At 27.1% G+C, this 18,067-nt stretch overlaps 1 protein-coding gene across 6 annotated transcripts; it reads right to left on the minus strand.

Moving 5' to 3' along the window:
• Window positions 1-376: 376 nt before the first annotated feature.
• Vha100-1 (V-type ATPase subunit a family protein Vha100-1) lies at window positions 377-17,296 on the minus strand. 6 transcript variants are annotated; one of them, XM_065516338.1, is made up of 12 exons: window positions 17,246-17,296; window positions 15,517-15,716; window positions 14,778-14,954; window positions 14,584-14,712; window positions 9,058-9,155; window positions 8,792-8,833; window positions 4,786-4,912; window positions 3,347-4,505; window positions 3,051-3,268; window positions 2,472-2,679; window positions 1,347-1,518; window positions 377-1,274 (listed from the first exon to the last, which is right to left on the minus strand). In XM_065516338.1, exons 2-12 carry the CDS (start codon window positions 15,631-15,633, stop codon window positions 1,163-1,165), a joined length of 2,559 nt encoding a protein of 852 aa, XP_065372410.1. In that variant the 5' UTR covers window positions 15,634-15,716; window positions 17,246-17,296; the 3' UTR covers window positions 377-1,162. The 6 variants fall into 6 exon arrangements, with proteins under 6 accessions (XP_065372410.1, XP_065372411.1, XP_065372409.1 ...); XM_065516339.1 differs by lacking the exon at window positions 8,792-8,833; XM_065516337.1 differs by lacking the exons at window positions 8,792-8,833; window positions 9,058-9,155 and adding an exon at window positions 12,005-12,153 and having other exon boundaries at window positions 17,246-17,295.
• Window positions 17,297-18,067: the final 771 nt, after the last annotated feature.

Below are 18,067 nucleotides of genomic sequence, written 5' to 3' on the forward strand. Positions count from 1 at the left end.
TAACTAATTCGTAGCTCTGATATCGATAAATGCGTTCGAAAATTTATTTAGAAAATAATCACCCCTATCGCGTATCAATATTTCACCTGAAATATGTTCCTTTTTTCGTGCATCAACTTTGTTGTGAAATTTTTAGATGTTATTTTGTTAACAATACAGAGCTGTTACGAACAAAATTAGCTATTGTGAATGAAAAGTTCATGGGAATATCACGATAACAAAATTTCACATGTTATTGCCGATAGGGGTGAATCTTTTTTAATATTTTATGTATTTTTAACTTTAAAATATATTTTTGTTATAATTAATATATAATTTGTTCTAATCTATTAAAATACCACCCACCTAATGCTAAGAAATTAAAAAACACCAAATATTTGGCCTGTTTCGGAATAGCGCCTATTCCAAGCATTTTTTATTTTTATTTCTTTTTCTCTATTTAGGTTTACCAATATGCCAAGCAAATAACATTTACTAAAAAAATTATATGTCATGTTATAAATACATAAATAGTTGAATATTATTAATATTATATATAAATTCATGTGATTATAATTTAACATGCTAATATGTTTTAATTTTAATTAAAATTGGAAATTATACTTTAATACATCAACATTAGTTAAACTGTTTCACTAGATAAAACATTTCATTAAAGCTGTTGAAATATTCAAATGAAGTTCATGGTTTTAGTCACCGGCTAAAATATTTTTTATCATAAATTATATAGTAGTAGGTATTACAATACATCTAAGACTAACAAATGTAATTTAAAGAAATAACAATTTTTTATTGTTTGTTTTTATATATATATTTTTTGCTAAATAATTAATATAAGTATGTATGTATATTTTTGATAATTTTAATCTCTTTATGTATACACATGGTACATTTTTTTCTTCTCAACTTTGGTTGCATAATTTGTTTTTTTTTATTATTAATTTCTTGCTAAATAAATACAATATTGAATGAATATGTTTAATAAATGTATAAATATTAAATACAATGTATGTATATAGTTTTAAAAGCAATTAGGTGCTATTACGACTAAATACCATTAACTTTTTCTTTTATTTTATAATAAATTCATTAAAATTTAAATATGAGACTCAATTTATGATTTTTTTGTATATGAATCGAGGTTATTTTACTCCCACTTAATTTATTCATTTTCATTTGGTCCAGCAGCAGCACCATTTTCAATAATGGCATCAAAGGAGAATGGTTGGAATGCATAACCTTGTCCCTGGTAGAATTTACTTTGGAATTCAACCCTATTTGTGACAAAAAAATATACATTTATAATACTTTCTTAGAATTTGTTAAAATATTTATTAGCTACTTACCAATGCAAACGTAATGTATGCAAAAAGGCAGACAGACCCTCCATTAGTACTAAAATACCAACAGTTAGAATGGACCAGAATGCAAAAACAATGGTTAACATGATGCCACCAAGCCAGCCCTGTTGTTTCAAACCAATCGACAACACCATATTCCACAAGACTTCGGCAAGTTCTAGAGATGACAAATATATAAAAAAATATTAACTAAAATATTCAAGGATATTTATTGTAATTCAGACAAACAAATATTTTTAAAAAGCACTTGAAATTACCAAAAATTATTGAAATACTTTTTTGATTAGTGGTGATTTAAAAATCTTATGTTTTAAAACTATATTGAAAATACTTTAAAATACATGAAATTTTTTGAATTTTTTTTTTTTTTTAAATTTAAGTTCGAAATTGGAAAATGTACGAAATTAGCTTCAAATAAAACTAAAATTATTATTGCAATAATACTCATGATTTAAAATTTTTTCGAACATAATTCATAATCTAGATATTATACTAGTTAAAATTTTTGAATTTTCGAACATTTTCAGCTTGACTCTGAGACTATTAATTTATTTTCTTCTTTTTAGAACACTTTGATTATTTCGAATTTAAATTCGAATTTTCTAACATATTCGATTTTTCTGCAACAATATTGAAAATAAAAAATTTTAAATTTTTTTAAAAAACTACATTGAAAATACTAAAATTCATGACATTTTTATATTTTTTTTTTTCAAAAATTTTAAGTTCAAAATTGAAATATTTAAGAAATTGGATTCAAATAAAACTTAAATATTTTTTTTGATAATCCTCAGGATTAAGAGATTGTTTTAGCAACTTTAAAAAGTTTTCGAACAAAACTTCGAATTTTCGAACATAATATTTGTTTGTCATCAGGTGTAAAAAATTTTCGAAAATGAGTTGGAATTTTATTTCGAATCTTTGTTTTTTGTTTGTTTCAAAATTTCACCCAAAATAACAAGCAAACTAGCAAGATATAACAAAGCTTTTAATAAAAAGTAGAACTCTTAACAATGATTTGCATTGCTTTTTTAATTGTTTGTTTTTACAAACTATCCTCTTTTGGATGTCTGATTTGTTTCTCTATAAATTATTTAAAAATGTACTTACGTGCATGAGCCAATGACAAAGCCCACAAACGCAAATAGGAAGCTGTATGAGAGACCGATCCCAAAACATATTCAATTGTATGAATGCCTTGATGAATAAATATTTCAGACATTTCTTCCTCATCAAGATGAGATCCACCGCCATGTCCAGCTGCTTGGCCATTCGACATACCGACTTCAGCATCACTAGAGCCAGTAATTGGTTGAACCTTTAATGTTAATAAAAGATGGTACAAAATATAAATGCAACAATTTATCACGATAAATGATTTAAAATACAAAATTTATTTAAACAAATAATATTGTTTTGCTAACTAACCTCCTCCTGTTATGTTATTATTTTTAGGGAAAAAGTATTTTTTTAAAGGAAGGGAAAAATAGTGTTATTTTGTATTAGTATTGATTTCTTTAATAAAATATATGAAAGTGCTTTTAATTAAATGATGATGACAGTGAGGAAAACGTATATGTATGTTAAAAACAACAAAAAACTAATTAAAATGTGCCCTTCTCAATTTTCTGTGATGCATATGAATGAAGAAACTTATAATTTATATATATGATTTATACGAATACTTACATTAGCTAGTCTACGTTGTTTCATTATTTGTAGGGGTTTACCCAAAAGCATAACGGGTATACAGGCCAAAGCTATCAAAACAAATACGGTTTGGAAGAATTTTTGGCCACTAAACATATATACCTCACAGCCTTCTCCCACAGCCTTTGGTTTATTGAACAGTACCATATCAATAAATGTAATCAAAATTGAAGGAGCACATGATGCCGAAAAGGGTTCTAATAAATATATTTAAAAAAAAACATTATTTTGTTATGAGAGATTTATGATTAGGAAGCTCATTTATGTGTACTGACGTGGATTTGTGGCTGCATAGCGATTCCATTTGATGAACATCAACAAGACCATGTAGAAGAACAGAAATATCAAGAAAACCATTTGGGGAATGAACTCATAGATTAACGATAAACGATTTTTGAAGTATGTATGATTTTGATAGGACATCAACACGCCAAATATCATGTGTATAACACCGAATATTATGGAAATTTTCATTTTATAGGCATTTTGGAATATGATTTTATTGGCGCCAGCCACTTGCCATATCGGATCCATGCCAAACGGATATGGAGTACCCGTATAGTCACTTACTTCCGGATTCAGTTGCAAGTACTTATTATGCAAAACCGTTGACGTATTGTAGTTCACCTGCCAATGCGAACCAAATATATTCAGAGATTTGGAAAATATATCATTGTAGATTAAACCCGTGTACATGGAAAAGGCGCCCATCAGGAAGATGATGTAGCGACCGCCAAAGAAAATATTCCATATTTCATTATCTGTCTTTTGAGCAGCCAAGCCTTTTTCCTTACGTATCATCCAGAGACCGAATAATGCCATAATGGCACCGTGGCCCAAATCACCAAACATTACAGCAAACAAAAAGGGGAAGGTTATAATGGTGTATGGTGCCGGATTCATTTCCCTGTACGTGGCCACACCATACGCATCAATTAACGCTTGAAAAGCTTTGGTAAACTTATTCGTACGATTGTACGTCGGAGGATTCTCAAACGTTTGCATACGATTCAATATGGGCGGCACCGATGACCCCGAACGTTCAGTTCCACGACGCAAAGCCAACTGTATGGTTTCAATGTCCAAAACTGGCACCCAACATTCAGCAATTAAACACTTTTGTGTTACATCCAAATTGAATAGATTCAACGTGTGATAGATGGCTTTAATTTTGCGAACTTTGACAAACCAGTTCTTAAGATTCTTAGCGGCTGCCACCAACACACGATGACGATGATCTTGAGTTTGGCCCAACACCGTATTTAAGTCCTCAATGCGGGTCATAACACCCATGGCCATTTCGCGGCGATCTGCTGGAGCCTCTGGGCAAGGATATAATGTAGCTCGGAAACCTTCGCATATTTTCTTAACACGTGTTTTAAGCTGATCACCTTGGAAGAATATGATGAAAACTGATTTGTAAACTTGATCGCCCTGTAATAAAAAATAAATATTATGGATTTATATTATTGAATTGTGAATGAATGAAATTTAGGAGACATTTTAATACAATTTTGGCAATAGTATGTTGAAATACGAGTTTTAGTTCATATATTTATAGTTTTCTAAAGTATTATGACAAAGCATAAAGTAATTCAAAATGAGTCCTAAAAAGTATTTTTTCTTTGGCAAGCGTCACGGTTTTTTAACCTACAATCGTTATTTAAACATCTATCATTAATTAAAACTTAAACTAAAATCATAATCAACTTACATTTGCTGGATCCTCCAACGGCGATTCAATCATAGCTTGACGCAAAAAGACATTACCACGGCAGGCACGCCACAACATACGCTCAAATGCTGGCAACTTTTCACGCAAAATAACACCAGCCACAAAGCTAAAGTCCATTCCAAAAAGAAAATAATATCATATTAGTAATTGTGGCAGTTAAATTCATTAATAACAAGAATTCTTTGTGTATTAGTAGTATGAAAACATCACTTGGGTGTTGTTTTTGGTAGTTGCTTAGAATGTCCAATGAAATAGATGTATGTATAAAGGAATGTTGAAAATGTGGCACAAACATATTATTATTAAACAAATACGAAACACGCTTTATGTAATTAATGTTTTTCTATTCTTATTTCTGTTTATGAATATGTATGGATAAAATAAAGAAAATTCTGAATGCTATGATCCATTTACTAAAATTGTGATTGTAATTACTCATTGTATGCACTAATGTTTGCAAATGGTTTATTGTTTTCGATAGAATTAGAAAAATTCCCCACTTTTAACAAATTCACTTTTCATCAAGGGTTTATAAATTCACCGGAAATTAAAAAAATATATTTAAACAATTGATGTAAATTTGTTAAAAGCAAACTTTTATTTGTACTCAGCTTTTACTACTTTGTTTTCAAATTACAAGTTTTTTATGAAATTGCATCAAATTGTTCATTATTAACCGCGTTATGACATGTAGATACTTTGAGCTTAACGCTGTAAAAGTAATATCCTGATATTTTTTTAGTTAAAATCATTTCGTTTTTATATTTTATTGAGCTTGAGGTCAGATTTATACAATTTTAATTTGTTTTCATTTCCAATAGGCTCATTAAATTATATTTTTAAAATAAAATAAAAAAAGTCGAATAATTAAAAATCATTACATTAAACCACAGTTTAATTTACTAAAATTATAATTCAAAATTAAAAAAATGTCAGTCATTCGTTTTAAAAATCCATTCCCAACATCTAATTATTTAGCTTCATTCAAAGACTTTAATTTAAATAGAATTCATTCATTGTTGAATTAATTCATAACATATTTCAATCAAAAGTTAAAGTTAAATTTTATTGAGTTTTTTGAAACAAAATTTAAATATTTATAATTCATTCAACTTTTGATTGATTCAATTGTGGTTAATTCAAATCTTATTCAATTGAATTTAATTATTTGCTCTTCATTCAGTTTTGTTTTTGTTTTGCATTTAATCATTTACAAAATTTAATACTATAAACTATACTATATTAGTATATTTTAATATAAGAAATCTAAAAAAAACATGAACAAGGGAAGCTAGAATCGAAGTCCCAATCTACTTATACTTTGCTCCCGGGTAACAAAGCATAATTAGACGAGACCAAAAATTTTTAATACCGTAGTTAGCAGACCGAGATCCGAAGCATTTATCGGATTGTACTCATTAGCTAGTCATAGCCAATAATTTGTAATTAGCCGACGAGAGCTGATGAATTTATCTGCCCGGATTACATCCACTACCCATAATTAGTCGTTAGCCAACCGAGAGCCGAAGCATTTATTTCGTCGTATTATACTTAATCTCCTTGGATTGCATCCGTTGCATTTACTTTATAATAATAAGTCGTTAGCTGACCGAGAGCCGAAGAGTTTATCTCGTCGCATCCTCTATTAGAAGCTCAGCCAATTAACAACATATTCCAAAGATACAAGACAGCTCTGTGGTAATGGAAACAAAAACAGCAGCACAAAATTAATTAAAAAATTGTCTTCATCCTTTTTGTAATAGATTTGAATTGAAGAAAAATTTAATCACTCAATATATTTTTAAAGCTATTTTGTAATAGATTTGATTTCAAAAAAATTTTAATGATTCAATAAGGCATTAATCAAAGTATAACAAGTAGTCCAACTCTTTGACAGCAGTACCTAACTCTAAAGATGTGTTAGTGAAAAAGTACCTAACTCTAAACATGTGTTAGTAACAAAAATGTAAATGTTAGTGCCTTTTAAATTTTCACCAGACCTACAGAGTTCTATAAAATTGTTTCAATTTGTTTGATTTTCAATACCAAAAAATGAAACTCTGTTCCATAGAGAAACATAGAGAGGAAACTAGAAAAAAACTCAAACAAAAATATTACTCAAATTAATCACACATACGAGTGTTGTTTTTGTTTTCACATAGTTTTTTCTACTAATACAGTCTCACCACTTAGGTTTCTGACAACTGAGTTAGGTCTTTGACAGCAGAGTTTCCGCTCTATGTCTATTCTCTATGCTCTGTTCTATAATTGAAATTCTACCACAAATAAAATTAAGTGTCAAAAATTAAAAAAATGTGTAATGACATGGTTCGGCCTTTATTTAGCCGGAAATTAGTAGTTAAAATTTCAAGTATTTTGATGTGTTTAATTCTCTCACAAGGGTGTTGAATTCACACGCTACACGTATATGTGAGAGAGTAATTTTAAAAAATTGAGAGTTGGACTACTTGGTGTACTTTGGCATTAATTCTATAAATCTGAAGTACAAACGAATTAAGTCTATAAATTAATTCATAATGATTTTGATTTCGGAAATGGCATAAAGAATTAATTAACTTTTATTAGAATGCCATGTGTGCCTTCGGAGGTGTAATTAATTTTGTAAATGATTACAAGCTAAACAAAAACAAATCTGAATGAAAAAAAAATAATTTTCATTCAATTTGTATTAGATTTGAATCAATAAAAATTGAACCACTCGAGGATTGAATGAATATTATTATGAATTAATTCAATCTATATATACAAAAATGAAATGGTCCATGTATGTAATGTCATCACGTGAGAACGGCTGGAGCGATTTGGCTGATGTTTTCTTTATTCGATTTGAAATTTTCAGGAGTCCAAAATTTAGATATTTTATTTGCAAATAAATAAGAACAGGCAGGGTTGGAGAAACTTGACGAATTAACATGCTACCGGGCGAAGCCTGGTCTGTCAACTAGTAATGAATGAATAAAAGCGTTTGAAATTTAAAATTCTGAATTAAGCTTAAATTGAATTCCACTTATCAACTGAATTTTAAAGGGGTTTCTCCAGTGAATGCTAAATTTTTATTTTGCTATAGTGATGCATTTTAAAAACTTCTTATTTTGGAAACCAAAAGAACCTGAAAACCGATTTTTTTGATTGGATCTTCTTGTGATATTAATGTTATTTAAGTGAGTTTTCTTCACTGCCAGCTTTAAAAATAATTCAATTCAATACATTATATAAAACTGAATCCATAAGCTACTGAAATATTTTTGAGGCAATATTAATTAAGGTATTTATAGACGGCAATACTGAGTATTAATATTTGTCAAAAACTCAAGTATCATAATACAATTTCATCGTCTAAACAAAATTTGTATTAGATTTTCAAAAAATACAAATGATTTTTTTGATTTACGGTCGGTATTGAAAATTTGTTTAAAACAATTCAAAAACTTTTTATTTTCATATGTATCGGGTATGTATTTATAAAAACAAATACGGCAAATAAAAATGTCAAGAAAATATAAAATAAAAATCAAATTTTCAGAAAAATATCAATTAACAAAGAAATAAAATATTTGTAATACTATCGTGTAAACAATAAATGTTTTTTCGAAACGATTTTTTGAAATACCGACTGATTTCAATAATCTTTTAAATTTTAAAAGTGTTAATACTCAGTATTGCCGTCTATAAATACCTTTAATATTATTATTTTGAGGCAATATTAGAATTTAAATCTTTTTTCTGTATTTAAAATCAATTAAAATTAAAAATGTTTGCGATATAATATTTAGCTGTTTCGCAATTTCGCTTTAAAAAAAAAGCAATTCAAATCCAATTTGCAATCGTACATACAATAAAAATTACCAAAAAATAAAACAACAACATCAATATGTGTATGCAATTCAATGTAAATGGTTAAGAAATTCATGATTGCATTATTTGAAATTTGTGTAACGAAATAATATAAACGTATGGTACCAACCACGGATAATATTCTTCACGCTCGTTTGATTTTTCCATAAATCTAATGAATGCAGTTGTAAAAAAAAATAATTAATAAACAAATTTATATATGTACACAAACAGTATAAAGCCCATTGCAAGAAAAAAACAAATTACAGCTTAATAATAATATAAAATTTGTTTAAACTATAACCTATAACAATATTTTGGTAGATTAGTTTGTACAATTCGTTTGAACACTTTAAAGGCTCCTCCTTAACTAAGGCATTATTAAACAATACATACCCTAATTGTACAGGACCCATAGAATGGCCTGTACGTACTTCATCGGTAATTAAGGCACGTGTCATCGATTCAGTAGTATTATTAAGACCACCTTCTTGCTATAAAGGTTTAGTACGTTTTTAATTAAGAAAAAAAATCATGATTTTAATATTTATTTAACAAACTATTTTACATAGTTTTTGTTTTTTCTTCTTTAACATATAGATTTTATTTTGGTTTTTCTTGTTAATAATAAATTAGTAAAAACTAGTGTATTTTTTCTGTATTTTTTTTTTTTAAAAAAAAATATGAAACACAAACATTTAAAGGCAAGGCGCATAAACCATAACCAAAATATTTAAAAAAGGACATAACAAATTTATACCAAATACAATTAGCTTAAAAATTAAAAGCAACCCACCACCAGATTTTGTTTTTTATTCAAATTAAATAAAAAACATTCAAAGTTTACAAATAAATATGTTATTTAATAATTTAAATTTAATACTTTTTAATTAATCAAACATACATATATAATTTCATTGGGAATTGAGAATTATTTCTGCTTAAGATCAAACACTGGCCTGGTAATAAATATATATAGATCAAAATTTTTATATACAAAAAACTGGAATAGAAATATGTACTTAAAAGAGGGTAATTTATTAGTTAAGCAGTAGGACAGTCTACATTGAAATGTTAAATAACTCAGTGATACAAAAGTGAAAGAAAACATGTAAGAGAGCTATATTCGGTTGTGCCGATTCTTATATACCCTTCACCAAATTATACTTTAAAATAAAAATTTTAAATATACTTAGGTGAAATTTTTTTTTAAAAAAAAAAATGTTAAATTTTTAATTGTAAAAAAAATTTTATACGAAATAAAATTTTTTTGGTGAAAAACAAATTCGGTTTAAAAATTATGTTTCCCGATTTTAACCCATTGCGACCTACAATGGCGTTATATACGTCGTTGCAAAGGTCTTTAAATATCTATAATTAGATATCCATATTGCCTATATTAAAGACATACACCCTTATCGTGGTTGGCGTAAACGTCATACGCCTACGACAGTTTCGTACTGGATTAAAGAAACAGTTTGCATTTTATCTTTAATCTAGTACGAAACAATCGTAGGCGTAAGACGTTTACGCCAACCACGATAAGGGTGATAATAATCGATTTCTCGATTTTAAATAGCAATCGAACCAGGTCCAAAGCGGATATTTTGATGTATGAATCACGTATTTGTGGGCTACGAAAGTTATTATATATACAGACAGTCTGCTATATATAACGATCCAGAATATGAAAAATCTAGAAATTAAAAACGAAATGAATACTTGTTTTTCTCGATCACCTCTTACATATAATTTTTTGATGTTGAAACTTTAAGAATATCGTAATTTCAATACATTTGCTAATAAAAAAGTACTATACGAAGTGATCTGAAAAAACTATAAGTATTTCCGAACTCTATGTATCCAATAAAAAAAAATTGCTATATAAGAATCCCTTCATATTTTTGGTGTAGCTTAATAATCCAAGGGTGTAAATAAAATAACATTTTATTTCACTATAGAAATTTTGCTGAAGAACGAGATATATAATTTTAAGATTTATAATTATAATTAAAAAACACCCAAATTTTGAGAGAACAGGGTGTTGAAAATATTAGTTTAACAGTTTTTTTATTGTATTTTATATTTTAGAGAAATAAGGTCTTAATTATGTAGACACATGTGTTAATACTTTGAACTAAAAATATTGATCCAGTTGAAGTGTTTTTGATCTTAATCAGAATAATTGTTTTTATTATACCCTTCACCTTCGTGAGAAGGGTATATATAAGTTTGTCATTCCGTTTGTAATTTCTACATTTTTCATTTCCGACCCTATAAAGTATATATATTCTGGATCCTTATAGATAGCGGAGTCGATTAAGCCATGTCCGTCTGTCTGTCTGTCTGTCCGTCTGTCTGTCTGTCTGTCTGTCTGTTGAAATCAGTTTTCTGAAGACCCCAGATATCTTCGGGATCCAAATCTTCAATAATTCTGTCAGACATGCTTTCGAGAATTTTGCTATTTAAAATCAGCAAAATCGGTCCACAAATGGCTGAGATATGAGGAAAAAACCAAGACAACCTCGATTTTTGACCTATTTTTTTACCTATATCTGGATTACTAAGACATTAATATAGACAATATGGATATCTAATGATAGATATTTCAAAGACATTTGCAACGACGTATATAAGACCATAGTAAGTTGGACCTACAATGGGTCAAAATCGGGAAAAAATTTTGAACCCGAATTTTTTTTTTTAAAAAAAAAAAATTAAAAAACAAAAAAAAAATTTTAAAATTTAAAAAAAAAAAATTTTTTTAAATTTAAAAAAAAAAATTTTTAAAATTTAAAAAAAAAAATTTTAAATTTAAAAAAAAAAAATTTTTTAAATTTAAAAAAAAAAAAATTTTAAAATTTAAAATAACAATCGAAAAATTTTTTTTTCCAAAAAATTCAAAAAACAACTGGAAAAAAAATTAAATTTTGTTTACCTAAAAATATTTAAAATTTTGAAGTATAATTTGGTGAAGGGTATATAAGATTCGGCACAGCCGAATATAGCACTCTTACTTGTTTTTAATTAATTTTGTAAAACTCTGTTTTGTAATCTTTTCTTGGTCCTCTTTTATGGTTAATGTTTGTTTAAACATACTAAAATATGTGCATTTTTTTTTTTGTTTTTTTTTAAAGGACAATCAAACTGAGCGTTAAGAATAATAATTCATGATAATTTTGATGACGATGATTTTGAATGAATGATGACAATTTCCGTTCTTTGTTTGCGTTTCACTTTTGTTTATTTTTTTGTATGAGTCATGTTTTCATATCGACGTTTTCTACCATTTACAACGATTAAATGTTTTAATTTTTTTCTTTTTTTTTGCAAACATATTTACCCCAATTTTAAATTTTGTCCTGGTTGACTAGCGCGCACAGCTTCTTCACCCAAAAGTTGGGCTTGTTCATCTTCATTTTGATTATCGGCCATCTGTCGATAACGTCGGTATTTATAGGATGTTGTATTATATGTTATCGAGGGTACCGCCTGGCAACACAACCGTTTTTTTTTTTGTTTTTTGTCGGGTGGGAAAGGGAAAGCAAAACAATATTCATAGTATGCCGGGAGAGGAAGGGATTTGGGGTTATAGGAATTTATGGGTTGTGCAGGATATTTGTTTTATAGGAATTTCAAATTGGCAACGTGTTTTGTATGTATTTTTTTTTTATTTTTTTTAACGTAAACAATTAACGAAAATTTTTGATTTGATTAAAAAACCGAAAATGATAAAAAGAAAATAATAAAATAACCAAAGGAAATAAAAAAATAATAAGAAAACAATTGAAATAATGGGAAAAATAAATAGATTTGTTTATTATTAAAATAAAGAAGAATCGTGATAAATTATAGCATGATTATACAGCTGTATTGTATATTTGTTATGAGATTATTGAAGTAATTTTCAAAAGAGAAAGTTTACAAAAACAAAACCAAAATATATCTTGTAAAGTTCTAGTACCTATTTTTCAACATACATAAAATAATAAGTTATTAGTGCAGTTTAATACATTTTGAAATAATTGAACTTTGTCGAATGTAAATCCCCCTTAAAAGTTCTAACTAATAATAAAAATCACTAAGTATAAACTGAAAACTTTAAAACTTTTGTAAATATCTAATTATAAGTAAACATAAAAAACAAATGCTAATTAACTTTTTGTATTTTAATTCACATTCAGATTGATCAAATATTCCCATATACATATATAATAATAAACAAATGTCATAACTAGGCTGTAGAGTATTCAAAAACCGAACCAGGTTAAACGGTTTTATCTGTTTGAAAAACCGACAAGTTTCGGATAATATCAGCCCAAATAGTTGAACAATGTGAATGTACCTTAATGTTTTTCCGTTTCAAATTTCTCGGTGTCGAAGGCCTTAAATAACTTATGGACATGTTTGAGACTTTAATATAGTATTCCCAAGAAATTTTCCATTGTATATTATCAAAATCGGCACAAAATGGGTGAATTTGATAAGTTTTCACAAAGTTCTAATTTTAAAATTTAAATACACAGAAAATATAACGGTTATTCATTTCAATAAAATGGAAAATTACACTCTGATTACAACGAAAACTTGAACAAAATTCCACAAAAAAATACAACTTTTTTTTCATTTTTTTCTTGTTTTTGTTTTTTAAATGTGTAAAAAAATCAGTGTAATTTTCCATTTTTTTCCAGATTTTCACCTCATAAAAAAAATTAATAAAAATAAACGAATTTGCACCTAAAAATTGGTTTTATATTTTTCTATTAATATAAACTAAGGTCACTCACAGCCGAATATTTCACTGTTGCTGGTATTTTTTTAACTATAGAATACAATAAAAGAGCTTTTAATGACACTACTGTACAAGCAATAAATTTGTCCAATTCACAATCGTTGTTGTATCATTGTATGGTTGTATGTCGTAATTTGTTTATTAATGTTTTGTTTTTGTTTCGAAAAATATATATGACATACAACGTTACGACACCGATTGTGAATTGTAATTATACAATTTTATAAGAAAACTAGCAGCCACTCTTTGCCTTTTATCGTTGTGCTTACTAAGGGATCTAACAAACCCCTTTATATATCAAATCATTCATTATAATAAATAATTTCCTCAATTTACAAAATTTTGCAGTATTTAAAAACAATATGTAAAAGTAATTAGGAATAGAAGAAAAATATTTAGAGAAGTAAAAGCCATTAGCTTTCTTACAGTGAATGTGATTATGTGATGATAGGAGTTGTTTTTAAATTTTATTTTCAACTTTTTTTTCAATAGTTAGAAGAAAAAATGCACATATTAATTTTAGGTGGTAATGTTTTGTATTAAAAAATGTTAAAATTCACATTTTTTTTGTTGTAATTTCTGTGGTAGGTGGGTAATAAACAGAATATTTGTATAATTTAAAATTAAAGTAAAAGATTGATTGTAGAAATAGAAGAATAAGCAACTATTTAAGAATTGTTTGTGTTAAAAGCAAAATAAATTAAACTAATGAAAATTTCATATCATTTAAATCTCATTACATGCTGTACATAAAAAAGGAAAATAAAATTCCGCAACCCATGCTTCCGCACAGGAAACGAACAAATAAATATGTAATAATACTTATTCAAATTCAAACTAAAAAATAATTAATAATAAACTATAAACTCAAACTAAAGGAAATAAATTTTATACCAAACAATAAAGTAATTAATTAAATACATAAAAATTACAAAGTGCACCTCTCAGTTGTGTTGTCAAAAGGTTAATTACATTTTAAAAGAGATATTTAAAATATTTTGTTTTTTTTTTATATATTTTCAGATTTTTGTTTATATACAAAAGCATTTAAAAAAATCATTAGTCTTCCATTAAACATTTAAATAAGTTGTTTATATTATTTACATAAACTAAGATAAAACAAAACTTACCTCATCGAAAAAGACTTGAGTTTTACGCAAAATGTGCTTCAATTCGGTCAACTCCAAAAAGTTACGTTTTAATGCTTCGGCATTTTGATTAACTTCTCTTAATTCATTTTCAAGTTTTTCAAAAGTAGCCTTAAATTAAGAAAAATGATTTTAAATCTCGAAATAAATTTCATATTTTCTTTTAAGAATTATACCTCCAGATCAATCATTTCCCTAGGTTGAGGAGCTTCAGGACTTTCTCCGGTGTCTAACATGGGTATACCATCTTTCTTAATTTCTTTTTCCAAATAACGCAATTTACGTTCCATTTCATCGCAACGTCTAACTTCATTGACGAATTTTCGTTGAAATGCATTAACATCGGGATTTAGCTGAAATCATATTTATTACGGTTTAATTAGTAAAACGTTTTTTAAATGAATAATGCTTATATGTATGTATATTTTTGATTTATTGCTCTCTCTCTGGTTAAGGCTGTCAATTTACTTTCGGTTGAAACATGGTAGAACCAACCAGGTACAATTATTAGGGAGAGTTTTCAATATTTTCCCCTACAACGTCAAATAACGCATTTACTCTCATCACTTTTTATTTTGTTTTCGCAATGTTTTGCACGTTATATTAAAACTAACACATATTTATTTGGATAAAATTTAATTTGAATTCAATATTTCTCGAAAAAAAATAAATACACAAAAATTTGTTTAATTTATTTATTTTTGTCTTAGACATTTCGTTTTGTTTTTTTCTAATTTTCTTTTGTTTGACGTTATAGGGAATGTATAATTGAGAACGTACTTTCTAATAATTGTACCTTGCTTGTTCTGCCATGGGTTGAAATTAAAGTGGACCTGTTATTTTCAGTCTCTGATTGCAATACGTTTTAATAAATTGCTTGATTGGATAATTGTTACGACTTGATTTTTTACTTACATCTCTGAATTGCACTAATCCCAATTCTCCCAATTCCGACACGCAGGCATAGGCCGCCTCACTTTGCAGAAACAACTGACATAATGTCATTTCCTCACTACGAAACAGTGAACCCATTTTGAATGGCGTTTATAGTTTCTTATATTGTATTTAATTAATTTAAAATATACTCTGCTAGATAGACTTGAAATGAATTGTATCTGAAAAATATTAAAATATAAAATGAATTTAAAAGAAAAAATTGTTGAAATCCTAAAAAAAAGTAACGAAATAATATATGCAATGCCCATTAAAAAAATCGAGTGTTCGCCCTTATCTCTGTTGATTTAGAAAATATGTATTGTTATTATTGATAAACAATGATTAACTCTTTGTTTCTAATGTTATTGCGACTTTATCGAAACGAAAATATCTTATTGTTGTTAACGTATTAACTTAAAATAAATCTTTATCAGCTTTACATTATTCAATATTTGGTAGGGATGCTCATTCCCTTTAAATACAAATCAAAATCAATCAGCATTCGTTGTAATTTTGCATCACTGCAGTATAATCGTTAAAAAAAATATTGGTCTCAACATTTTTAACCACCGCATGATTTCTGTTGTAAGATTTTGCAGGTCAATGACAGTGATGCACGAATTTGCAGCATTTACGAACGCACCCAAACTTTTAATTATTGACAATAAGGTTCCTACTCGGGAATATTTCTTCGATTCTGTCAACAGATAGAAATAACCGAAATGTTGTCACAATTTATTTAAAGGTTTAATCAGAATGACAAGTTTTTTTTTGATTTTTTCACTATGCGGAAGTAAATATTTAATATCGATTTGTCAGAGGTTATTCTAATTTTGTCAAATATTTTAGCACAATTTTACTATCATAAATTGTCAGACAAAGATTTGGAGCAGACAAATTTATGGGTATTAATTAGCACATTATTATGCACTGCATCAGTATTTGAATGCGACAATGAGAATCTAAACTATATTTAATAGTTTCATTAGAAGATAATACACATCTTCTTCCATATCAACAGCAACTAATAATAACAAGTACAATAATAATTATAACGATAACAAAATAACTTTGAAATAAAAAACACAAACAATAAATAAAATTTATTATTCACTAATGACACAAAAATAGGGAGTTTTATTCTTATCAGTCAATTTCAGACTCGACCCTCATTCCTAGTGTACACAACAGAATGATGTGGTACAATTTAAGTTTCGACATGCATATTAAAGTCTACTTATTGTATGTATTTATCTTGCGCCAACGACTAGTGGTAAGTCTTTTTCAATTTGGAAGAAATTAATGTTGCATGGCATATTTCCATTACTTTTTTTTTTGGGTAATTTTTGTATTTCTTTTCTCAATTGCAACAATTTTCATGATTCATTCTCGAGTCCATAATCTATTGCAAATTTTATTTGTTTGTGTGTTGTGTGTACGGTGGTATACACAAACAAAAGACAGACAGAAATTTACAACGTATACAAGAAAAATCAATAGTTTTTTTCTTTCTTCTTTAATGCAATATTGTTTCAATGGCACTATTTTAGATTGTTTATTTAATTTACATTTATATTAGTTTTTACACAACTGGGTATAAAGTTCTTTTGATATTTTAATTAGTTTATTGTTTAATCAACTTTTTTTTGTATTAAAAGTATAGAGTAATTTAAATTATTTAATTTAAAATGAAAAATATTGGACTCACCTCTTTTGCAAATGAAAAAAATCTACCGAATGAAAAATTTTAGTCGTTTATTGAGGGAGTACATTTTTTATTTGCTACTATTTTACTACAACCGTGTAAACAGCTGTGAAAATGTATTAGGGCCAGCGTTGCCACACATACAATATTTTTCCTTCGAAATTTTAAATATTTGGATAACACTATAAGGATTCATCCCAAAATTAATTGTTCCTAGAATTTTGTTATAAAATTATGGAAATTTGATTTTATTTATTTAGGTGTTTTCTTACCATTTTCTCAATCTCTAGTTATTTTTTACAGTTCTCATACAAAAGTTATATTAATTGGTAGTAAGTATATCGTTACGAAAAACGATAACCGGACATCAGAAAAATAGTCTTCCAAAATTAAATGATGCAAAATAATTGGTCTGTTCAAAAACCGAAAAATATTTCGAATTATTCCAAATATTCCAACAAAATTTTAAATTTCTGATAATTTGTAACAGTTACTGAACAGACCAAATATATTGATTCAGATCTTTTAATATGACTACATACAATTTACATAATATGTATTATATTTTTAAAACAATTGAAATTTGTAAATTCAATTTATAATATGTTGAAAGTTTTAAATAAAACTGAAATCTTGAAACAGCAGCAAGTGTTTTCAAAGTACATACTTTGGATATTTTTTATTTGACAATACTAAATACCTACATATAAAGTATATCCTCAATAATCATTTAAGATCAATATATTAGCATGTTATTGAAATTTTAATTGAATATTGTTTTAAACTTTTTAAAATTTACATACACAATTTGTTTTATAAACTTTT

The sequence above is a fragment of the Calliphora vicina genome, chromosome 1 (genome assembly GCF_958450345.1).
Source record: "Calliphora vicina chromosome 1, idCalVici1.1, whole genome shotgun sequence".
NCBI classification, from domain to species: domain Eukaryota; kingdom Metazoa; phylum Arthropoda; class Insecta; order Diptera; family Calliphoridae; genus Calliphora; species Calliphora vicina.

Coding starts and splice junctions, on each gene's coding strand:
- Vha100-1 (XM_065516337.1), bottom strand. CDS start 15,633: ATGGGTTCACTGTTTCGTAGTGAGGAAATGACATTATGTCAGTTGTTT. Junction 4,506..4,785: donor CGTTGGAGGATCCAGCAAAT/GTAAGTTGATTA, acceptor TTTTTATTACAG/GGCGATCAAGTTTACAAATC. Junction 1,275..1,346: donor CATACATTACGTTTGCATTG/GTAAGTAGCTAA, acceptor TGTCACAAATAG/GGTTGAATTCCAAAGTAAAT.